This window comes from Podarcis tiliguerta, assembly GCF_965153285.1.
Source record: "Podarcis tiliguerta genome assembly, chromosome: 2".
Taxonomy (NCBI): domain Eukaryota; kingdom Metazoa; phylum Chordata; class Lepidosauria; order Squamata; family Lacertidae; genus Podarcis; species Podarcis tiliguerta.
Genome location: NC_139535.1, coordinates 68,318,576 through 68,343,534, shown reverse-complemented (window position 1 = coordinate 68,343,534; position 24,959 = coordinate 68,318,576). Strand labels below are relative to the sequence as shown.

Genomic DNA, 24,959 nt, shown 5'->3' with positions numbered 1-24,959 from the left:
GCTCAAATTCCTCTTGGCAGGAATTTCATACTATTTCCCTTTATCTGGGCTGAATTTTGAAAGCAGAAATGGCTACAGTCTTCCTTCCTTCCCCTTTCTTTTTGAAGAACAAGGCAAAAGAAAGCAAGAGCAAAGCAGAAGTACAGCCTAGATCTAAGTCAGGCACTGGCAAAGATGCCTTCAATCAAAGGTCTATCTTGCCCAGGGTTGGGGAATTTGCTTCATCCGGAGGACCACATTACCTCATGGACGTTTTGCGGGGGCCACATGCAAACGGTAAGCATGGCTAGAGGCAGAAGTGTGTGGAGCAAAAGGTGCGACTTTTACCTTTGTACAGTGAAACACTGAGGTTTCTACACACATACAGCCACATCGCAAACACATCTCTTTCGCCTCCATCCAGGCAAGCAGTAGGCATTATCCCACTCCCAGGATGCATGCCAGCCATGCAAAGGCACCTGAGGAGGAAGAGTGAGGCTGTTAAAGGGTCAAGCCTGGGGAAAGGCGGTCGTGGCCTGGGAAGGGCCGTGGCCTGGGAAGAGAGGCCTGGAGGGGTGCATTCAGTCCTGTGTCCTGAGTTTCCTCACCCTGATCTAGTTCATCATCTTGTTTCCAGGAAGCCCGGAAATAGGTACAGATAAGAGAGATCAGAATATTTGCAGTTTGTGTCACTTTTCCCGTGCTTATTCATCCATCCTGTGTCCACGTTGGCTTATGGTTTTTCATTTTTAATCCATACAAAAATTTGCATTTAAAGATTATACAACTCCATAATTTTTGAGCATATTTTCTGCACATCTCTAAATATAATTTCTCTTAAAATACACATTTTTGAGATGTTGTTTTTGCCAAGAGCTGCACTGCAAAATCTGAGGAAGGGCCAAATTTGAAGGCTACCTCTTGTTCCCATCCACACCTCAGCTCACAAGGAGGAGGAGGAGGTGGAGGAACAGATCAGTTCACATCTGAATTTGAGAAAGATTAAATTCCTCAAGCATCCCCACCCACAAGGCGCTCTCTCTCTCTCTCTCTCTCTCTCTCTCTCTCTCACACACACACTGAATGTAGGTTCACACACCAACTATCACAGTCAAATAGACAAATTTGTAGAGGCTGCTATGGACTTAGATCAGCAAGATGTTAAAATTCCATATACCCATATAGTGCAGTTCCACCCCTGCAAACGATACAATTATCTTCCCCCTCCCTCCCCCGTCTCATAGTAGAGTTGACTTAACATACTGTATGATAAGATAATCATGGGTCATAGGTGGAAGGTTAAGACAGCAGCCACAAATTGCTAAATGTTCACCCCCCCTGCCTTTAGCCATGATAGCCAAATATGCATTAGATTAAGCAACCGAGCTCTTTAGATCTTGCATTCCATAGCCTGTTCAAAGAACTGGAAAATTACTGGTTTGCAAAGCTACAGGGGACTGTAACCTCCCCTTTTGCTCAAGCGGCTTAACCAGCTGGCTCAGTTATTACACACATTTCAAAAACTATATAAAGAAATCGATGCGTTCCATCGCTACTTCCATCCCACAGGATCTGCAAGCAGCCTGGGAATAGTCACTTATTATTCATGTGTGCCTTTTCTCTTAGAGCTCCAAGGTAACTCAGAGCTGAAAAGTAGGTGTCAAGAGAGAGTGCTTTCTGGTTATGTAAGGTTTCATAACTCTGATATAACAAAGTGCAGTGCAGGCAGTAGCAGGAGAGGTGGGCGTAGAAATAGTAACAAGTGAGATGGGGAGGGGGATGCACACATACAGGCAGGAATGGGAAGCAGGTGAGCGTGTAAGAGGCAGAGCAGGACCCAAAGGAATATGCTGGTGCTGTTTTTTACATTACCAAGCACCTGTGTGGAAAGGGGAGGGTGGGAGGGAAAAAGTGGGAATGACTGAAAGTGTGTTTGAGTGGCAGGTACAGTGGTACTTTGGTTCTCAAACTTAATCCATTCTGGGAGTCCTTTCGATGGTTCAACAACCAAGGCGCAGCTTCCAATTGGCTGCAGGACCTTCCTGCACTCAACTGGAAGCCACAGAAGCCGTGCTGGACGTTTGGCTTCCCAAAAATTTTCGCAAACCGTAACACTCACTTCCAGGTTCGCAGGAGCTGATTTGTTCAGGAGCCAAGCTGTTCAAGTACCAATGTACCACTGTACTTGAAGGCATTACGATTTCCCAGACAATAGCATGTGTGAACTGGTATACTCACAAATTGACACGCAAATCAGTTTAGTGTTTTTAATTGGTGTTCCCTTAAGATGGCCTTTGAATGCAATCATAATCAAGAGCACACAGTCTCCTGTGGAGGCTAGGCTAAGGTCTTACCTTAAAAATGACTGGCCTCTGTAGAATTCCTGCTTGTTGCTCTATTCTTGAGGCAACGGGTGCGTATCTGCAAAAATGCACAGAGTTTTGTATTAGCTGCATTCTCAAATGTAACTTGGAGCAACATGGTGCTTAGTACCATAGTAGGTTTAGAAATAGTGCAGTTTTGCCATGCTGTACCCATCTTGCAATGTCTGGTATGTGAGACTAGCGCATGAAAACACAACTATTTTAGATAAACTTTATTATTATTATTATTATTATTATTATTATTATTCGTTTTCACAATTTTATACATTTTAACTTTAACCATTTCAAACATTAAAATAAAAGGTTCTTTTGAACCTTCGGCCCTCCTTCCCTCCCTCCATGGGTTCCATATTTAAGATTAAATTCACTGCATCTTTTACCATTGTCCATCTGTTATATATCCATATTTACCATAGTCGATTCCACATTACAAGTGTCATTACATCCCTGCCAATGATTTTAACTCTTGAAAGTGGTCTTTACTATTTTAGATAAACTTTTACAGGGTTCTGACCATGGGAAGTATAGTCCACTTTGTCTCCTACATATAGGCATAGTTTGTTACCTCTGTGTAATTATATAAACTGAAGTCACCCCTCCGGAGTCTAAAATGGAGACTGTAATGTTGAATTTCACCAAGGAGTTTCATCGATGTCTGGGCAGATTGAAAATGGGAAGTAACATAATGAAATGCTTCCTTGTACAGATTTTTTTAAAAAAAAAATACTACAAATGGAAAGCTAGTCTGGGGAATGGCTATAGTGAGCCCCTTCCCTAGTTTTTCTAAGGAGGAGCTTTCATCCCATGTGCATTCTGAGGAGATACAGCACAGATTCAGACACAGATGCATTGCCTCCATTAGGACACTGCCTGCACAAGTCTTTCTCTCTCCCATCATGGGTAATGTCTCCAGATAAAGCTTTCTATGCCCATCAGCAACAGAGAGCTGTGTGCAGGTACAGTGTGTGATAAATGCTTTGTGGCTCACTCTTATCCTTTTCATAGTTCTCTGCAAAGTAGCTGTAGAATGGAAGATTAAAACCCTTCAGTGAGCCTTATAAGTCTTAGCCTTCAAAATCTTATTATACTGTGTGAAGTACCAAATATAATTCCTCCATGGAGAACATAATGAACTAGACATGTGCACTTTTTTATATAATGGTAATCTTGGTGGGATGTGAGAGAAGTTAGGCATCCATGTGCTAAAATCTCTCTGGCTCACGAGCAAAGCACAGCCTCGCAGCTCTCTTGCTGAAGAGTATTAGGAAGAATTTAAATAGGGAGCTGCATTATAAAAAGTCAAACCACTGGCCCACCCAGCTCAGTATCTTTTTTTGCTGACTAGCATTAGATCGCCTGCTTTTTTCTACAAGCAGGGAGCATTCCTAGCCCTATCTGGAGATGCCAGGAATCAGCCTTTTGGATGTAAAACATGTGCTCTCCCCGTGAACTAAGCCTAGCTCTCTGATGATATTGCTACATCCTGTATAAAATACATCTGTGTACAGCACAGAAGAAGCCCATACATAATACAACCACAACCTTCAAGTTACTAACTTGTGCTGCTGCAAATTTGTTACATCCAAGATTCAAAGGCAGAAATCGAAGTGATGATATCACTGATGCTGTGTTTGATTGAATTACAAAACAAGCAGCACACTTGGGGCTAGAAAAATACTTTCAAATGTTGCTGATACAACATCTTCAGGTATTTGGGTCAGGCATGCAGTCTAGGATTCTGCCAAAAACACCCCCCTGCAACATGGTGGCAAGGCCTTTGCACAATACAGCCTCTGACTCCTCTGGCTTCTTGTCTGCTTCAGATTCCTCCTGCAGCTTGTGAAAAACGGTTCTATGTTTGGAAATACTCACACCAAATCAAGAAATAAACTGACATGTGAAAGTGTCAAGAAGCTTGTTCCAATCTGGGCAAAGCTTCAGTTTTTAGAAGTCCGTGATAAATATGACAAACATGAAGAAGCAGAAACCGATAGATCAGATAAGCTTGCACCCATTCTCACAAAAACCAAACCTCAATTATTCCATCTGAAACAGTATTTATGAATTGTACCCACCAGTGCAAATTGTGACTTCTGGTTCCAAGTGCAGGCCCACAGAGGTCTTCTGGGGACACACTCCCATGCAAATCATGTGACCTGCCCAAGATCATAGGTGCTTTGGATGGGGACTGTGCTCTCACACGCACAAAAATTGAGGAGTGTGCATTCCATTGTGTCTGGGCTCTTCTTCATCTGGATCTCTAAAGATCATCTGGATCTTCTTCATCTGGATATCTAAGGAAATAAAGGAGTCATGACCCACACTGTGACGTGGGATGCCCCCTTGCATTGAAACCCCTTCTCATGTGGCATCCTGGCTCCATTCAGATTCCCCATGCACACACCCAGCAGGCCATGTGTTTACTTTACAGGGTAAAGTTGGAAAGGTTGTCTGGCCCAAACCCCATTTAAAGCTAAAGAATCATAAAGAGGGAGAGCAGTTGGTCAGCAGTAGGTTGCAACTGGGTGGCAGACTGAACAGGAACACAGGTCGCCTGGTAACCATCTTCCTCAGTATGGCGAGATGTACTGCATTTCTATTTAAATTATAGTAATTAATTCCGAGTGTACAGCTATGCACAAAACATTAGCATATGCATTTTTGTCTCTTTGAAAATAGATACTCTTTTTTGTTGTCCTTTTTTTGTGTGTGGTGCATAAATGGCCACCTACACAGCAACTGTAACCTGTGCATTTGGACTTTCCTGGGCCTAAGCTACTGCCTCACCTTCTGCAAAGTTCAAAGCCCTTCTGGTTGCTCCCATGAGCAGCTGTGTTGCAGTGAGATCTGTGTGTGTGCAGCTCTCCAGATTTGGTTTTGCATTCCGGAGACTCCACAGTTAATTTGCACGTGCAAACCCTCCACACTCTTCCCTTTAATGCACCAGGCCAAGACATGGATTCTGCCTGTGGCCCTGTTAATTTATAACTGCACAAACTGAAAAGATGCACAGCAGCAATCACACAGGGAGGCAGTGCTGGTTCTGAAGCAAAACCAGACCCCGAATTCCTAAAATAGCTCCCCAGGGTCCAGCCAAGTCCATAAATTCCCTCCACCCCATTGCCAGCCGTGGTAAAACTTTGTCTGAGCTAACTCTTAAAGGTGAAAATGCTGCAACTTATATTTCAATGTGGATTTCGAATGAGCACGGCCAAATTACCTATGCAGAGTATTGTTCTGTATCAGAGCAATATAAAACACATCTGCTTGGGGGGCAAAACAACCATATGGTTTCACTTTGAATACTGTATCTTGTGCTTAGCCACTGGCAAACTGGGGGTACAGCTTCAGAGACTGTTTTCTATCTTCACACTCTACAACATATGCCTCACGTATCATTTTTCTTTGGGTTCTCTCTTATACTACTGGCAGTTCCGCTGCTCTCTATTATACGAACCAACCTTTGGTTTGATATCTCCTCTAAAATTTCAGTTGCTTGGATCATAGGCTGCAAACTTGCAGGTGCACTTAAGAGAAAAAGACAAACAATAACTTTAGCCATTATAAGAAGTGAAAAGCAGGGCCAGTGATTAATCAGGGGCAGGACCCAGGAAACGGAAGCAGTAACTAACCTCAGCATCATAAGCAGGGTCTGTCCCTGCTAAATGGGGGCAGAGGATGCACGTGCTCATTTGTTTTCACTGCGGACAATTACTACATTGTGCCTAGCCAATGGCCTGCTCCAAGGGCATCCTGTGAAGATCCTCATTTAGAGGTTTCTTCATTACTGCATTGGCCCTGGAAACATCAATTGCTGTCACGGTGCCCGGCTTTACTTAGATTCACATGCAAATCAAACAACAAAGCAGACCAAGGGAATGTAGGTCAATGTAGCCAGAAAAGCAATACATAGAGCGAGGGCCAGGGAAAACAAAATCTATGCACATGGTGAATTAAAACAATGTTTTCATAGAAGTAGCACTGCAATCTTTCATGTTTTTCTCTCCCATTATTCAAAATAGGGGGTCCACAATCATATACAACTATTTTCCATCTTTGAGGAAGTGCAGAAAGTAACCAGATCTCAAAGTACCTGCAGAGGCAGGGTAGAAACAACTGAAGGGGAAATGGCAAGCTGCCATCATTTTCAGAAGTTGTGCAACATGATTCTTTGTGTGTTTACAAAATACTCATAAGGGCTGCACAGACGATCTGATTGAAACACAATTATTTTTAAAAATCTGAGTTGCTTTTAAAAAATGTATATTAGATCTTCATTTTTTAAAACTTCTGTTGCAATATCTTTTTAAACAAACTGAGCGGGAGTCACCTATCCAGCCCCATCCATGGAAGCTCTGTGTAAGGACTTCTGCTTGCACAACAGGGCTTTGCCTCCTGCCTTCTCCTATCCCCTGCACACTTCCTGTACCCCCTAAAATTAGTTTTGGGGATTATTAGAACCCACCCAGAACAGCACTTGAGGGGAGGGGGGGATCATTCTATCTGTCAATCTGCAATGTACAGTGGAGCAGCTGGAAGATCACAATGTTGAATTCCACCCAATCTGATTTTTAAAAGAAAACTAAATTTAAAACAAGTATGTCGAAAGCTACACTAATAAATCCTCAACACTAAACCATGTTCATCTGTGAAATGTGTGGTTACAATTCAGAGTTGAGCATTTACAAGCAAAAGGATGTTTATGCTTGCATTAAAGTTAGTTTCCCTTCTAAACCAGTTTTTAAAAGAGATACTAGTCAACAGAATGCACCATGTTCCTAATCCCTTGGAAGACTAAACCCCAAACCTGAATCCCTGCCACACTTCCTTTCTCATTATGTTGAGAAATCCTTAGGAGTCCATAAATGGGCCACAGTAGCTTAAGGAGTCTTACACATCTAGTGATAGCATCTTTAAGCCAAGACCTGAAGTTGCACATTTAGACTTCATTTCAATTATGCACAATCATATTTCCATTTCTTTAGAGGACAAAGGTAAACACCTACACCTAACTGAACTTTAGTCTGTGGTAGCTGGCTGTGGGCACCTAGCAAAGTTAGGTCTCAGGAAGAACATGTTTATGTTCTGGTGACAAGATGTGCTCTGCCTACAAATTCAGAATGGTTGTTGCAGAGTCACTGAGATGGCTGGAGTGGGGCACTGTGGCATCCTTGTGTGGTTGTGATGTAAGGGTACGTGCCCCCCCCCCTACCATCATGAGCTTCATGTGTGGGCAGCTTGTGGGTATTATTCATACAGTCCTGACTGGTTGCCACGAGAGGTTTGGACTCTGCGGGAAATTTCAATTCAATTTTTCCATTTTCTAGTTCTGTGTTTTTCTCGTTCCTTCTGAAGCTGTGAACACATTTTGGATATTTGGAAGGGGGTATTCTGCTGGTGTAAGCAGTATTGTACCTCCAGTGTGATATGTCCTGATGTAATATGAGCATAGGATTGTTACATTACTAACCTGCAGTGGGAGAGTTTATGTTATTATCAGCATGACAAAACAATTACCTCGGGTAATAGGACAAGTATTTTCTCATACATTTCAATAATCATAGGCTGAATTCTTTGTATGCTTTACACTGAAGGAAATGACTAGTTGTTTTGATGAGGACTTTGTCAATGCAAGAACCAAAAGATTAATCCCACACATTTTTATAATAAAAAGGAAGCTCTGTTGGGACTCTGCTCCTTTGAATTACCCACTGACTCATTAATCTTCTATACCTTTACAAGGGTGAAGTAAGTCCTATCAAACCATTCAAAATTAGGTAGACAAGGGAGCACTTCATTTCATAATATTCAGCCAACACCTTATATGAGCTGTTTTACTTTCTTGCAACCATAGAATATATGTACCATATCAATTTGATAATGTATTTTCTTTGCGCAGAAGGAAGCAAACTGATTTGTGGCTATGCTCCTTTTATAATCTAAAGTAAAACACATGAGACATTGTGAATAAAGGGGGTTTTTTTGCTTCCCATTGTGGTAGTTATATATAATTTGCTTGTGCAGAGCAATTACTTCTAGTATAATGCGAATGCTGTTATTTACTGCTCATTCACTATGTTAATTAACTACAGCTTAGATAACTAAAGTGAATTAATGTCATTGTTCACTAGAATGGGTAATGAACCATCTGATAACATCATTGATTCATACAGTTGCAAAGTCTTGGGGGGGGGGGGATATTCTCTGTACTGCTAAGTCCCTGCCATACCTTACAACATAATCCAAATGGATGTTTAATTATTATTTTTTTACATTTTAATGAAAATTTTCAGTGGAGTAAGGGAAATGGGAAAAAAACAACAAAACAAAAATAAAAGTGTTCCAAAAGGTAATCCAAATGCTATTTGTTATTCAATGCTTGACTTTCTCTCTCTTTTCCTGGTAAGGCTCTCATGACTTCCATGGGTATGTGATTAGTAAAAAAAAACCTCAGCATGCTGTAAGTTTGTGTATAAATGCAGTGATGCCAAAAGTGCCAGCTGACATGGATAATATAATTCTGCTGGTCATGTAGTTTGGGGCTGCACTGAACTAAGTTATATTCAGAGTAGCTTGACTGAAATTAATGAGCCTAGGTTAGTCATGTCCACTAATTTCAATGGGTCTACTCTGAGTAGGACTAATGTTGGCAATAACCATTGTTCTAAGAAACCCCTAGTTTCTTTAAGGAAAACTACTACAGAGATGCTTGGAAAGCTTGCCTGAGGCAATACCCACTCTTAGTCATACTCAGTGTATACATTCATTGATATCCATCCATTCATTTTAATAAGGCTTCTTTGGGAATGACTTTAGTTGGATATTACCTATAAAATATTGCAAATGAAATACGCATGTTACATATGAATGGCACTTGTTTTCATCCTTGATTAATAAATCAGTCACACTGGAGAAACAGTCTTTGCATTTCCCTTAGGATGCAAGTACAGTGGTGCCTCAGGTTACATATGCTTCAGGTTACAGACTCAGCTAACCCAGAAACAGTGCGTCAGGTTAAGAACTTTGCTTCAGGATGAGAACAGAAATCGTGCTCCAGCAGCGTGGCAGCAGCAGGAGGCCCCATTAGCTAAAGTGGTGTTTCAGGTTAAGTACGGACCTCCGGAACGAATTAAGTACTTAACCCGAGATACCACTGTATATTCCTTTTACAAACACCTGCTTCACAAAGAAAGGGGTTTGGAGAAGGTCCACTTTTAACAGCAAAATGAGCACATAGCCAAGGGCTGGTAAACCTCATATTTGAAATCCCTGAGAACCTTTCTCTTTAGCCAACCTTTAATATAAGAAATGAGCTCAGCTGCAGGTTGTTTTGCAATCCTCATTCATCTGCCCAATGGCTGTTAAAACTGAACCCGCACTCACTCCCCTCTTTCTGTGTGAATGGGGCTGGCCCAGATTTAAACACCCACGTCTGGCAATGTTTGGCCCTAGCTCTACGCTGGATTGAGCTTGCTATTTTTATTTGCTAAGAATGGGAACAGAAACAATTTGTTAGCTACCCATCTCTTGAGCAGATAAAGTCCTACAACAACTTGTGGAATACTTTAGCAAAGACTATTATGCATATGCACACATAGGTAGCCAGAAAGTAGTACTGTATTGAGTTTATTAAAGCAAGGCAGATACAACATTCCAAGAGCCAACTTGTGCCACAGTAGGGCCTTTGTTTACTAGGCCAAAGTCTGATGTAAAAATCAATAAAGGTTACAGCCATTGCCTGTTTGGGCCCTTGGTGTATTCAGAGATTAAATGTGTGACACATGAGACTGACCAATCATACACTAATCCTTTCTGAAGTGAACCTACTCTTCTTCAATAACAGAATTTTAATTGTCCCAAAACTGCAACTTTTGGAGGAGGGACTGGATGTATCGCTTGGATGAAGCTGGTACACAGCACTAAAATCACAGCTACTTTGCTCTTCCCCTGCTCCTGCAAAGTAAACAATGGTTTGGCATAGCATTATGTTTGAACCTGGAATTGTGGTTTGTCTCTTGCAAACAATCCATGAGCAGCAAGCCAGGAACAAACCTATGAGCTCAATGTTGTTTGGAGTTAAGTGTAACTGTGATTTAAAGTGATTCACAAACTCGTCACAGAATTAGGTTAGAAGTCCCCATGCAACGCCACTAAATAGTCAATTGTATTAAAATCAATTTATACTGAACTATCATCCATACATTTTTTTTAATGGTGGGACAATAATTACCCTTATTTACAAAAGGCTTTTAGTTCATGCAGAGCATTATTCAATCAAGATGAGTATCATACTGAAAATGAATTTTCACAGAGCCACAATGTCTTTTTAAAAACTACCCACAGAGCCTTACCACTTGACATATTTTAAGTTAGTTATGTCACTGAGATGCACACTTCTTTTGAGTGTTTAATGATGGCTGATGGTGCACCTAAAATGCCCAGCCTTAGTTTACATAAAAGTTCATCACCAGAAAGACACCAAAACATGTCAGTATTTACATAATATACAATATAAAAATAACTATCTTAAAGAGCTATATTTCCATTAGTCTATTCCTCATATAAAAATATGTACCCTAAATAGATTTTTCCTTTTGTTACATTTTTGTTACATAACTTTTGAAAAGTTATACTCAGAGGACAAGAGGTTTGTATATTTTGTCAAACTGTTATGGCATTTATAATCACACAGGTTTTCATTAGTTTGCAAAAACTATTATATATATATTCTCTGAATAAAACAAGACATATCTCCACCTGCAATCTCAGCCATGCCTACTCAGAATTGAGTCCTATTGAGTTCAATGGTGCTTACTCCCAGGTAAGTGGGGCTGGGATTGCAGTTTAAGTTGATAATATAAATACAGCACTGAGGTAGAGATGCTTAGGGCTTTTTCTTCTCTTTTCTTTTTAAGTTGGCTAGAGCCGATTCTCCAAATTCATTGTATATTTTGTTTTCTGCATGCAGTAAAATTCTTACTAGGAGGCATTTTTAATACAAAGTATAAAATATAATGAACTGCCCTTCTCTCTAGCATGCCACTAAAATTATGTATCCCTTTTCAAACATGATTAAAACTGTAATAAAAAAAAAATGACATTTTGAATTTTTGGCATCTGCTTTAAAAGCCAAAGCAAAGCTTTACTACGGCATAACTGTTCCTTCCTTTTTAACCATAGGGATCACAGATTCACTGAACTGTAAGGTGGATTTCATAAGAATTGCATCCAATGCAAACTATTACAGAACACGTTCAATGTTTTCAATACTAAATATGGCACAGCATTAGGAAGGCAGCACTACCTTTAATTAACTCATTAATCTGTGCTGACAGGCATGGATGGGATGCAAAGAACCTCCCTGAAATGATTTTCATTCCCAAATCAGAAGTTTTTAGAGGCTATAAAGGAAACATTTTGTTCTTTAAAAATTGTGCATGCCGTGAACAGAACATAGTGTTTGTTTCAAGATGTACTGCTTTATATGCAGTGGCATCTATCTGAAATTGACATTTTTATTCCCGTCCTTTTCAGACATGCAACTCAATCCTATTCATGCTTCCTCAAAAGGAAGTCGATTGTATTCCATGGGACTTCCTTACTCCCAAGAAAGAGTCTTAATCCTATACAAACTCACCTGGGAATACGTGCCATTGGCTTGTGTATTACTTCTGTGTCTGGGACTGCACTGTTACTTAATTCATTCGGTTTTAATGGACCTTTCATCACTTAACAAAATAAGGGTCTCACATTAAACTCACTCACTAAAACAAAAGAAAACAAACCAAGCCCTGCATGAAATGTCACATGGATTTAGTAAGGGTAATTTTTGCTGAGCAAAACTATTTTCAGTGAATTGTATGAGGCAAAGATCACATTCAGGAATACTGAATTCAACTGGTATTCAGATACAACCCTATAGAGAATCCATTCAGTCCCTGGATTAGACATGCTAATGAGAAACACATTTAAAAACACAAAAGCAGAAGTATTTCTGCGAAAGAATAAGCAACACATGACTGCTTCAGTATTCATATTATTTTGATTTCAGCAAGACAGAGCCTAGTGACCAAAAAACAACTCTGAAACTGGTCTGCGTTTTGTCGTTGCTTCCTCTTGGTCATCTTCCACTGCCTCAGATAAGGAAGAATAGGACGAGAAAGTCCCTCTGGACTTCAGCTTCCTCCTTGGGGTCGAGGCTGCATTAAAGAACTTATTGAGTGTAGCTGGTTTCTTTAAGCCTTTGGTCAGCTCATAGAAAGCAGTGTCATCAGACAAAAGCCCCAGGACAGCACTGGTGGAACTCAAAATGGAAGCCGCCACTTTGGGGTTCTTCTTGATGGAGGCGTTGTGTCCAGAGACCGTGTGAAGGTGGGGGTCCCGCAAGAGGTGTCTGACTGCAAAAGAGGAGCCCTCTTTCAAATATTGAAAGGGTTTCTTCCCACTGTAGTCTCTCAGGTGAACGTTGGCGTCGTAATCCCTGACCAACTGGGCGATGACTTCCTCTTGCCCATGTATGGCGGCGATGTGGAGCGGGGTATAACCGCCGTAGGACTTGGAGTTCACGTTGACATGAGCGCCACCTTTCTCGGCCACCTCGATGACTTTCCCCAACATCTCGCAGTTCCCGCTCTTGGCTGCCCAGTGCAGAACGGTGAAGCCGGTCATGAAGTCCCTTTTGCTCGCCAGGTTCTTGTCGCTCAGCAGCAGGCCATGAAGCTGCTGGGACCACTGGCCGGCTGTGGCCTTCACCAGCCACTCGTGCTCAGCGGCTTCCAAAGGGACGGTCGTAGCAGGACAGTCCGCTTCCTCGCCCACCTTCTGAGACTTCGGCACCCTCCTCAGGTAAGGTGAGCTAGACCCCATCTCTTCCAGCTGACGCCTCTTCATGTAAGGTGACGTAGAGGGGGTGATGGCCGGGAGCCCCACCTGGAGCCAGTCTTTGACTTCGGGCTGCTTCGGGTCGGGGCTCGGGTCCTTGGGCTCCTTGGCCCCGCTGGCAGGCAGCACACAGCGCACGGGCAGCATGCAGGGTTTCTGGGGGGCAGCTTTGGGAGCCAACTTCTCTTGGTCCCCGGGGGCTTTGGGTGCCTCCATGCCCTCCTTTTGAAACAGGCTCTTCAACTGGGACACAGGCATTGTTGGGCTCGCCTCAGGCCCACTTTCCTGCTCTGGTCCCTCTGGGCCGGCATGGCAGGCAGGCGACAAGGTGGCTGAGCCTTCCTCTCCTTCCTCTTCCTCCTCCTCCTCCTCCTCCTCGCCAGAGCGCCCCCCAGCGGGCGCTGCGCTCACTTCCGCCTCCTCCAGGCGCCAATTCTTCCTCAGCACCACGAACTTCGCTCCGTCTTCCTCCTTCACGACGGCCACGTTGTTGACGAAGTGCTTAAACCGCTCGCGGAGGGCGGCTCGGGCTTCGGGCTCCCCGCCGGGCGCTTCCAGGAGCGGCTTGAAGCGGCTCAGCAGCTCCGAATTGCGCACCTTGCCGCCGCGCTCCCGCAGGAAGCCCAGCACGGCAGCCTGGCTCAGCTCGGGCTCAGCCATGCCCGCCTCAGCGCGGACAGACGCAGCGCGGGAAGAGAGAGAGAGTCGGCGGCGGCGTCGCGCGCTCTTTCCCGGGCGGGTGAAGCCACCTGCTGCTGCTGCCGCTGCCGCCGCCTCTACTGAGGGAAGGAGCAGCTCTGGCGCTCTCCCAGCTGGCCGGCAGCGCGGCGGGGTGGAGTGGAGGAGAAGGAAAGGCCACCCACAGCCGAGGTGCCTGGGAGTTGTAGGCGAGGACACACCTGAGGCGGAAGCCCCGCGCGCCTCTCCCGAAGCCGAACGCGGCTTCCAGGCACCGCCGCAAGGCTCTCCCCACCCCCGCCTCGCTTTCCCAAGTGGTTGCGCCCGCAAAGCGCGCATCTCGGGTTCCATCCCACGCGAAGAAGATAAAAGCGAGGCGCACTCCCCCCCCCCCCCGCGCAAGTCAGAAATGAAACATTCCTACACTCGTTGCCATTGATTCCCAGGAGTAGCTGCGCGGCCAGTGGCAGGTTGGACGGCTGCATCGCCATCGCACCGAGCTAAACCAGCAGCTCGTTGATCGAGCGTGGTATCCAATGCGGCGGGCGTCGTGGACCCGGCAGAACCGCTTATTTGCTCGTGCAGCTGCCTTGAAAATATTTTCAGGGTTGTTCGTAGTAGTAACCTTGCCTATGCACGCTTTAATAGAATGCTCTGATAAGGAGAATTAAACGCGTCTGCAGTTGCCATCAGCGATATCTGGTAGAGCAAGAACCGCAGAGGGAGAGGACATATTTAGGTGAATATATATACAGACCATCCACCCACTCTTATTGCTACGCTTACTTGTTTATAATCCGGCTTTCTCGAAGGCTGTGTACACATTGCCGTTTACTCGGGCTCTTGGGCGCTCCCACTGCTGGTGTTTCCAGCTGAGTACACGTGAGGATGTTAGCCAGGATCCATAGGCATCCTGTAGCCGCTCCAGAAATTCTGCTGTTTGATGCATTTCCCCCTCAAGCCAGCTTCCATCTGATTTGAATACGCAAATATGCAAATATATTTTGAATATGTGGTTAGACTGAGGTGTGTGCACTTGACACAGCTGCTTGTCCACAGGTGAGAGCCTCACTGAATAGTGAAATGTTAAATTACAGCTCCCAGGATTCTTTGGGGGAAGTCATGTGCTTTCAGTGTGCTTTGAATGTAATCTAACTAGAAAGGTGGTCCTACATTTTGGGCTCGTACACACTTCCTCTTGTCCTGCTGCTTCCCCCTGGGGGAACCACTCTTTAGCACTCTATTGGACCAAACAGCAGTTCGGGTTTTCCATGCATTGTCGTTTGTTCCTGTTTAAAGCTAAAGAGAGGACGTGCTCTACTGGCATGTTGGCAGACAAACTCTGCACCACAGAGATGTCTGCAAATGTGACTTGAAGACTGACAACATCAACCCCATCATGTAGTAATCTCTTGCAGACGACCACAGTGCCTGGAGACAGACAGTCAACTTGTTTATCCATAGCAGTGACCAGAGGAGAAATGACCACTGGAAGGAGCACAGAGAGAATAATGCCATGGTGCATCTTCAGCAGCACAACCAGATGCCTACATCTGCACCAAGAGCAACAAAACATGTCTCTCCCGTATTGGTTTCTACAGCCACAGCAGGTGCTGTAACCTTCCAACACTCTGACTTCACCCCCAGAGGCACACTCCTCCATTGTCTTCTGAGAAAGATGGATGCCAACCCAACCCTAACCTTTTAGCCAACAGGTGGAGAGAAAATGTTACCTTAATCTGAACCCGACCAGAAATTTGTAGAAGCAAAAGAATGCTAAAATTATCCTTGCCACATGAATAGATGACACAAATGACCACCTCCCTCATGTTTCCATGTCTGCCATGGTAAGTTATTAGAATAGTATATAGTGGACTGCATTTCCCTTCCTTAAGTGATTTTAGAAGAAGGAATAAGCTTTGCTAAGAAGTTGTCTTCCATCTCGATAATATTGCACAGTCCACCCTTTCGCTACCTACAGCTGGATATGGAAGAGATTAAAGGGGTCGGCAGCAACAGCATTTTTTAATTCCACTTGCCAAACTAACTTCTGAAGGCAACGGATCAAATAATTTTTATAGCAAGATTGCCAGGGCTAATAAAAGATGCTTACTTGATTTATTTCTGCCACAATTTCCTGAAGTAATGAATACTTTTTGCCCTCAGTTATCAAGCCAAAGCCGCAGCTTTCAGTACAATTATTGAGGTTTGTAAATTGCATTTTTATTGTTCCCAAGAACCTCTCATCTGTATGCATCTCAAGCTGCAGTTTTGGTGACACATATATTTCCAGCTGGCTATTAAATCTGCCTGCTTCTGTAAAGCAGGCATAACAGTCCATAGGTTTACATGTAGGGAGTGGCACTCGAGTGCAGGGACAGAAGTGAAGCACTTGTACAGTCATACCTTGGAAGTCAAACGGAATCTGTTCTGGAAGTCCGTTCGACTTGCAAAACGTTTGGAAACCAAAGGGCGGTTTATGATTGGCTGCAGGATACTCCTGCAGCCAATTGGAAGCCATGCCAGATGCTCAGCTTCCGAAATCGTTCAAAAAACAGAACACTCACTTCTGGGTTTTGATCATTCAGGAGCCAATTTGTTCGGGAGCCAAGGAGTTTGGGATCCAAGGTGTGACTGTATTATACATGACTATGGTGTGAGGTTATATTTGTCATAATTGTTTCGACTATATGAAAATGTGCTATTGTTTTTATTGCCGATGGCTTTTATTGTGAAATCACTTTGAAGTATTTGATGGGAGGCAATTTGTATGTGGAAGTAAATAAATACATTTCTATGAGCAGGAGGAGGGTAGGTGGAGCAGGGGCTCCTCTGTGCTGGCACCCTGCATGGCAATGGCATCCTAAACGTCTGTTGGGTCCACTAGGGCCTAAATGAAACTGGTACCACCTTGCTGATGCGATGGTCAGGATGGGTGCGGCAAGTGTGGTGTCCCCTGCCTTGCTTGCCCAAATTGTATCTGGATATGACAGTTTTAGTGGCTCAAGTCATCGTTTACTCTGCAGCTGCTGGGACTATTAGGCAAGATTTCGTGGTTTAAATTTAGCATTCTGAAAGGAGCATTGCACTGCTTTGGATTGCCAAATGAATTTGTTATTGTAATGTAATTAAATATATTGCTACATGAAAATGAATAGGATCATGCCTTTTTAGGTTTCTGGAAAAAATTAAAGTGCTCTGCAATTCTTGCCTCTGGTCCCTGTTAATACTGATGTATGCTTTGGCAGGACCAAAAAGGCCTTTTTGCAGGAAGACTACACTACACAACAGTACCATGTGTTTGTTTTTGTTTTGCTCTCAGGGTCATGAAATTAAATCCTGATCTACCCAACTGTTTGCAAGGGGGTGATTTTGTGCCAAATCTGCTGGGGAGGCAAAGAGTGGTGTGGTTTTTTTTAATGTCTTTCAAAATCAAATGGGAAGGTGAAAGTGTATGCATGAAAACATTAGCAGACCTTTTCGCTGTGTAGACGCTTGTACAACTAATGAAATCAGCTCTGGATAGACTCTTCCGACAGGGAAGGGCCATGAATCAGTGGCAGAGCATATAATTTGCATGCAAGAGCTCAGGGTACCAGAGAGAGTATACCTCTTAATACCAATTGCTGGGGCACACAAATGGGGGAAGTGCTTTTCTGTATCTTCCCCTACAGCTGGACACATACTGAGCTAGATAAACGTGGTATAAATCAGCTTCTTATGTACCTAAAAGTAGTCAGAAATCTTGAGTGAGCCTAACCACCTTGTGTGACTTTCGATCCATACAGCTCAGAGTCATATCATATATTCACTAACCCCCATTGTGTCAAGGCACTGGTTCCGATTGTGCATAGCCTCTCCTGACCCAGATTTAATAGATAAGTAGTGCTGGGTGCCATTGGCATCCTGATAACATTGTGCCCCACATATTCTGGTGACATTCCAGGAATGTCTGCAGCTTTAAGCCTCTAGAGCACCTGGTCTAGAAAAGAGGTATCAATGACTGGGCAGTAGTTGTCAAGTGCCTCAGGGTTCAGGGAGGGTTTCTTCAGGAGGAGATATACCACCACCTCCTTCAAGGGACCACCCTCTCATGCGAGGATGCATCAGTTACCTTCTTCAGCCACTCCCACCCCAATCTGTTCAAACAAGCCAGGATGGGCAAGAGTTGAGGCGGCAATTGCTGGGATGGACAGTCACAAGCACCTCATCCACATCTTCAGACCTCTGTAACTGGAACTGACCCCACAGAATCAATAGGACAACAGCAGGCACCTCGCCAGAGCAGAGGCTGCTTTAACAGGAGCATCCAGATCTGTGTGCACGCAAGTGATTTTATCCTCAAAGCGCCTACAGAACTTATCACACCCGGCCTGTAATAGTTCTCATGTCCCATTAAAATTGGGGCAAGTGACTAATCCTCCTGCCAAAACATTCTGCAGAATGTTCTGCCATGCTGGGTCTTGCTGTCTTAATACAGCCCGATCCTTTTGTTGCTTATAGCCCTCTGGTGTTTGTTGGCTTCTTGTGTAACTTCCTTGCCCCGCCTTTCACATTGTTGACACACTACCGCGCCCTTTGCCGAGGCTACCTGTTTTGTTTGTGGGAATTTTGTGGAGATGACCTTTCTCCTGGAAACAGCTCTTTGCCTTACAGAGATTCTGCAGTGCTGATATATTTCCTGCAGAAGGCTGTCCTGAGTCTTTCTAGCAGCAACAGCTATATAGTGCCATCCCTCTTTCTGATGGAATCATTTGACTTCATTACTTCTTCTGTGTTCCTAAAGCCCTTGTCTGTGTTGGGTTTTCTTATATTTTCTGGGTTAAGCAAGCAAAACTGAATGAAGCACACACACCTCGTTTTAAGTGAGCCTTTGAAGAGGCATTCAAGGCATTGATAATACATAAGTAAAGTGAATAGTTGCCATAAAGCATGTGGATTATTTAGAACTTTCTCTGTCAATCTAGCAGTGCTAAAATGAAAGCTAATGGGATGGTTATATTTATTAAGTGAAAGGCAGACTGTACATGCTCAGAGGCACTGTTTCCACTTTCAGAGCTGAACTAAGACTGTGTAAGCAGATCATGGGGGTTAAGATTTGGTGAGCTCTAACTTTTGTACAAAACAACAAACAAACAAAACCAGAAGCTTTTCTTTTAAGAATTATGGGATTGGAGTTACCTAAACAATATAAAAATATATTTATGTATGCAACCACTGCTGCAAGAATGGTATTTGCCCAAAGATGGAAGGAAGAAGATGTCTCATTGAAAGAAGAATGGCTACAGAAACTAACGGAATATGCAGAAATGGCAAAACTTACAGGAAGAATAAGAAATCAAGATAACAAAGTCTTTAAGGGGGAATGGAAATCATTTATTGAATATTTACAAACTCATAATAAACAAATTAACACATTATCTGGATTAATGTAAAATGTGCACTATTGAAAGCATATATAAAATGGATGGAAATAAATATAGTTTTAAATCAGAGACACCTATAAGTATAAGTATATTCAGGGCCATAGAAATGTACAAAATATATGCAAACAACATTATTCATGAATATTGCACTTGTATGTGGACTGATTTGCTTGCAAAACATTTATGAGCTGCAATCAAGAAAATTATGTGCCTCCGTGTGCATGCACTTGGAACCAGAAGTCCCAATGGTGGGTACAATTCATAAATACTCTTTCAGATGCGATAATTGAGGTTTGGTTTTTGCGACAACGAATGAATGTTTATTTTGCTATATGTACAAACACTGGGAAGCCACAGTCACAAGTTCCTTGTACAAATAAACTACGGCAAAATTAATGTCTGATTATCATGTTTAGCTATCTATGCTCAGGTTTCATACTTCTTTCCTATATGGAAGTGCTTATAAAACTGAACAACATGTGAAAATATTATTTATTTAACTTCCACCTCGCTGCTGCCGCCACCCCTGCGAAAGGAGCCCAGGGTGGCAAAGTACAAAGGAGCAAAAACAGTACCCACATTTTAAAATGTTTTTTTTTAAAAAAAAAACAAAACAAAATATTCTCACGGCTAATAACTTCAAAGTTGCCAGGATCAGCTTTGGCAGTTCCTGTCAATTCCAAATATTTCCCCTTCTTTCTTGTCACCTTTGCTATGGAGTACATTTTGCAATCCCTTTGATAAGTCTCCAGCTGCTCAGGTGAGATGTCCTAGTGGTACACAACCTTACCCAGATTTGGTTTCCTATGGAACAGTAGCAGATGGTGCGGTGGAACAGAGACACTTTCTGGACCTCTCAGCAAGTGAATCATCGCTGCTCACCAGGAGGGAGAGTGGAGGCCGAGGTGGCAGGGAGAGTGGTGGAGTGTCAAACTGGCTCTGCTGGTGTGTTTGGACCACACCAACGTCACTGCCACCTCACCTCTCCCCCTCCTGGTAAGCAGAAGCACTTCACCTGCAGGGAGGTCAAATAACCACCTCCACCCCACTTTTGTCATCTACTACTACTTTGGAAGAAGACAGGAGTGCCTGGCGTGCTCTGGTCCATGGGGTCATGAAGAGTCGGACATGACTAAATGACTAAAGAACAACAACTACTACTTTGGAAGGAAGTTGCTGGAGGCTTCTGGCATTTTGCAAAATCTGGGTTTATTTACATATGCTCAGACTGTGCATGGGTGGCTGTGCAGTTTAAACACTCCAGTCGAAAATACCACTGGCACACATCAAATCTTTAGGAAGAGACAACTCCCCAAATGCTTACAGAGCTCTCTTCCTCTTGTGCTGTGCTCAGAAAACTGCAGTTTTGTTACTTTTCTAAGATACACAGCAACTTAGATTACATCGGTGCCTTTTTTCCTGGGGGTACTCAAGGGCACCTTCCCCGCCCCCACAAATGTTAAAAGTGTGGCCCTTACTGTAATAACTTCATGTTGAGTACCGGCACCCATTTTTTCTTTTTAAAAAAGCACTGGGTTACATCATCCTTAGATGGGAGGTGGAGAGGTATATCCCTCCATGACCTTTGCCTCTGACTGGTTTTCCTATGTAGAACAATAAAGAGTGGGCTTGTATCAATAAGTCGTCTTGTAACAATTAGCTCCCATCAGTGCTACTTTTCTAGAAAAATAGATGCCTGAACAACTCCCTTGTTCTCTTAGAACGGCAATGGTGCCCACCTGAGAAATGCTGGAACTGAATTCTGGTGAGTTCCAGGTGAAAAAAAAGCCCTGGCTTCTATGGAGAGACACCTGAAAATCCTGGGCTACTAACACTTCTTTGTCAAGTCCAAGATTCCAGCCAGTAGCCCTATTAAATCTGATAGCTAATAATAATAATAATAATAATACCCCACTCATCTGACTGGGTTGCTGCAGCCACTCTGGGTGGCTTCCAGCATACACAAAAACAATGAAACATTAAACATTACAACACTTCCCTGGTCTAACCCAAATGTTAAAACATAATTTAAATCATGAATTCTTAGGGTAATGTGTGTTTCCCATCACCAGACCTCAACTAAATAAGTTTTTACTGGTTCCTTGGTGAATTAATTTTGTAAAACTGTCAAGGCATGCCTAACTTGACACATCATTATGTTTAGAGCACCTACCTCTTAGAAAGCCACCCACTGTGTTTGCCTTCAGCATCTGTAACTCTTCGTTTCTTCATTCAATTTGTAACTTACACCTTCAGAAAACAAAACCTACAGAACCATTGGATGGAATCCCAGGGGTGTCCTGGTGGTGTGCGTGGAAGACCTTTGAGGCCAGCGGAGGTATCTATGTTAACAGAAAAGGAAGGTGCGGAACTGCCTTATATGAACTTGGACCAGTGACCCAAACCACTCACCATTGCCTACACTGACTGGCAGTAGGTCTCCTTTCACAACTGTATCTGGAGATGCTGCAAATTGATTCTGGGGCCTTCTGCATGCTAAGCAGATGTTCTGACACAGAGCTATGGCCTGTACCCCTCAAAAGGAAGGCAGAGTGTTTTTACTGATTCATGCTTCCTTCCATAGTCCCCATGCCACCTTCTGCCTTGTTCAGGAGGGTGGGGGAGTGGCAGAGCAGCTGTTGGTAAAAAATACCCCCTCTTCCCTTTCATTAGCTTTCACTGGATGAAAAGCCCTTCTGTGAGCCCAAGGGTGCTGACTCAAATCTACCCAAAACAATTATTATTATTAGCACAAATATTGTTGAGACAGTACTGAGTCTGTACCCTCTCTCAGCAGCCTGTTAGTGCCAATGTGTTTCCCTTAAAGTCTAAGCAGAAGGCCAACATTACTCTATGAATATTACAGCAGAAAGTAGCTCAACGAATAGCATCTACTAGGTAGAATATTTTGTATTCATCTAAGGATCAAATGACGTGAGGGGTGGGGAATTATGAGTGCTGAGCTGCATTTGGTTAGAGGGTGTTTGTTGTGGCTGCTGCTTTTTGGTTGTGCACAAACTGTCCCAATCTTAAACTAATATGTGCCTTGTACTAGAGAAGAAGAGATAGAGAATGGAGACAAGGATTCCGTATTAATTATCTTGATTTAGGCACTGGTAAATTATTATTGCTGCACCACACACAGCAATTTAAAAAGTCTGAAAGGATGAGACCCTTGTCCTGAGGTGCTATCAATCTAAAATTCATATATTGGGGGAGAGAAATGAAGGCGGGGGGAATTAAGGGTGGAATGTGCTTGTGTTTCAACTACACATTTTTAAGTTCAGTTAAGTAGAGTACAGGGACAAGTGTCCTGGAATGCCCTTTCTGACCAAACTTGTGCTGACCTGCCCTCAGGTACTAGACTGATACTCTTAGGGTTGCTGACCTCATTTCCTCCTTCTTCATTCTCAACTTGGGAGAGGACATGTCTTTTGTGTCTTTCCTGTTGAGACGCAAGAGCAAACATGGCTCAAGGCATCTCCACCTTAGTTAAATAGAACTAGGACCTTTCCAGTCAGACGTGTATTCCCATAATAAACATAGCTTTCTTATTTTTTCTAAACTCAGAATCTCAGTGTGGTTATATGCAGGGTAAACTTCTCCAACCAGGATTCAGCATAAAGTTCAACTTCTGCTGAGTGACTTAACTCCTAACGCAAGCAGATTTCCACCCAGATGTTCCTTCCCAACCAAACTTATGGTTAAAAGCAATTTAAGTGACAGCCAGGCTTCACTGTTGTAAATAAGGTGTGGCATCATGTTGCAATACAGGTGGAGAGAAAGAGCAGCAATGCCGAATGAGCCGGAAAAATATGAGAATGAACAATGTGAAGAGAAAGTCATGCTTCATAGCTGAACGGTAGTGAGCTAACCCTCCATTGTGAGAACTGGTGATATTTTTAAACTGTTCTGACCAAGTGAATCTGCTCCTGGAATGCAATCTTGCATTGTACAACAAACAGAACCATGAAAGCCAGGGCTATCGAATTTCCTCATTCATATTTTCCTTTGAAACAAAGGGTGTGCTATGTGCAGGCAAAACAGCTTCTCCATTGTTAGGGTGAAAGACGCAGTAACATTTCAATGGATAAACAATAAAACGAGATTGTGGGGAGACGGGGGGGGGCATCCACAGATAAAAGGCGTTCTCTGAGCAAAGAGCTGGATACAAATCAAGAACTAATTAAAAAAAAATTCTTAGTGTTCTAGAATAATCTTTTTGCTCAATTTTTTAAAAGTGCAGTTACACTTGAAGTTAGACATGATCTAGGTTTGTTGGGCAGTTGTTGTTGTTGTTTAGTCATTTAGTCGTGTCCAACTTTTCGTGACCCCATGGACCAGAGCATGCCAGGCACTCCTGTCTTCCACTGCCTCCCGCAGTTTGGTCAAACTCATGCTGGTAGCTTCGAGAACACTGTCCAACCATCTCGTCCTCTGTTGTCTCCTTCTCCTTGTGCCCTCCATCTTTCCCAACATCAGGGTCTTTTCCAGGGAGTCTTCTCTTCTCATGAGGTGGTCAAAGTATTGGAGCCTCAGCTTCATGATCTGTCCTTCCAGTGAGCACTCAGGGCTGATTTCCTTAAGAATGGATCGGTTTGATCTTCTTGCAGTCCATGGGACTCCCAAGAGTCTCCTCCAGCACCATAATTCAAAAGCATCAATTCTTCGGCGATCTTCCTTCCCCCTCCCCAGTTTTTTTTTGGGGGGGGCAGTAGTTTATTTGTTAACAACTTCAGATATGCAGATGACACAACTTTGATGGCAGAAAGTGAAGAGGAATTAAAGAACCTCTTAATGAGGGTGAAAGAGGAGAGCACAAAATGTGGTCTGTAACTCAACATCAAAAAAACTAAGATCATGGTGCCACTGGTCCCATCACCTCTTGGCAAATAGAAGGGGAAGAGATTTTACTTTCTTGGGCTCTATGATCACTGCAGATGGTGACAGCAGCTGCGAAATTAAAAGACGCCTGCTTCTTGGGAGAAAAGCAATGACAAACGGCTGGGGTGGGGAGGAGGACTACTTGCCCCCCTTACCTCTTTTTCCATCTCCCCCTTCTGATGCCGCTTCTCTGGCCTGCCACAAAGTCTGAGGGACAGTGGACCAGCCCACAGCTTAAAATTTTTGCCGACCCCTGTGCTATATTGTAATTTATGGACCTAATAGGTATCTAAAGCCATTTGCACATATCAAAATATGTATTTTATCAAAGTAATTGTTGAACTCAAATACAATTAAGAAAAAGTATATTAATAGTGATTGGGGGGGGGGCAAGAGAGTGGGGCCCTAAGCTATAGCATGTTTAGCTTATATATAAATCCGGCACTGGGGAAAGCAGCTTACTTTGTAGCTAGACTTGCTCAAATGGAGGCTTTGCAGCCTAGTACCTATGCTTTTAATTTTGCTGTCAAGGTTGGGATTTTTAAAACTCTGTTCAACCCACACATACAGGAGCCTGAAGCGATAAATTGCAATTAATACATTCTCTGCTACCCTTTAAAACCCATCCCACAATTCTTGTAACTGATGTGAGATTTTTCAACTTAGCCAGAAGCCAAGTAATAATCAGTTAAAAGTCTGTGCTTGAAAGCCTAGAAGTAAGAGGGTG

The 24,959-nt window shown here is 43.2% G+C and overlaps 1 protein-coding gene and 1 long non-coding RNA gene across 2 annotated transcripts in view; both read right to left on the bottom strand.

The window, feature by feature from the left end:
- LOC310671320 overlaps positions 1 to 21,686 on the bottom strand; it is a 29,909-nt gene extending 8,223 nt beyond the window's left edge. The window contains exons 1-2 of the long non-coding RNA XR_014507956.1: positions 21,522 to 21,686; positions 2,334 to 2,400 (exon numbers count right to left, since the gene is read on the bottom strand). This is a non-coding gene — a long non-coding RNA (uncharacterized lncRNA). The remainder of the gene's footprint in view (positions 1 to 2,333; positions 2,401 to 21,521) is intronic.
- SOWAHA (sosondowah ankyrin repeat domain family member A) lies at positions 9,973 to 14,926 on the bottom strand. Its single transcript, XM_083427058.1, has one exon. The coding sequence runs from the start codon at positions 14,271 to 14,273 to the stop codon at positions 12,426 to 12,428; it is 1,848 nt and encodes a 615-aa protein (XP_083283184.1). The 5' UTR covers positions 14,274 to 14,926; the 3' UTR covers positions 9,973 to 12,425.
- Positions 21,687 to 24,959: the final 3,273 nt, after the last annotated feature.

What these genes read in the sequence shown, in the direction of transcription:
- SOWAHA (XM_083427058.1), bottom strand. Translation starts at nt 14,273, where the DNA reads ATGGAACCCGAGATGCGCGCTTTGCGGGCGCAACCACTTGGGAAAGCG.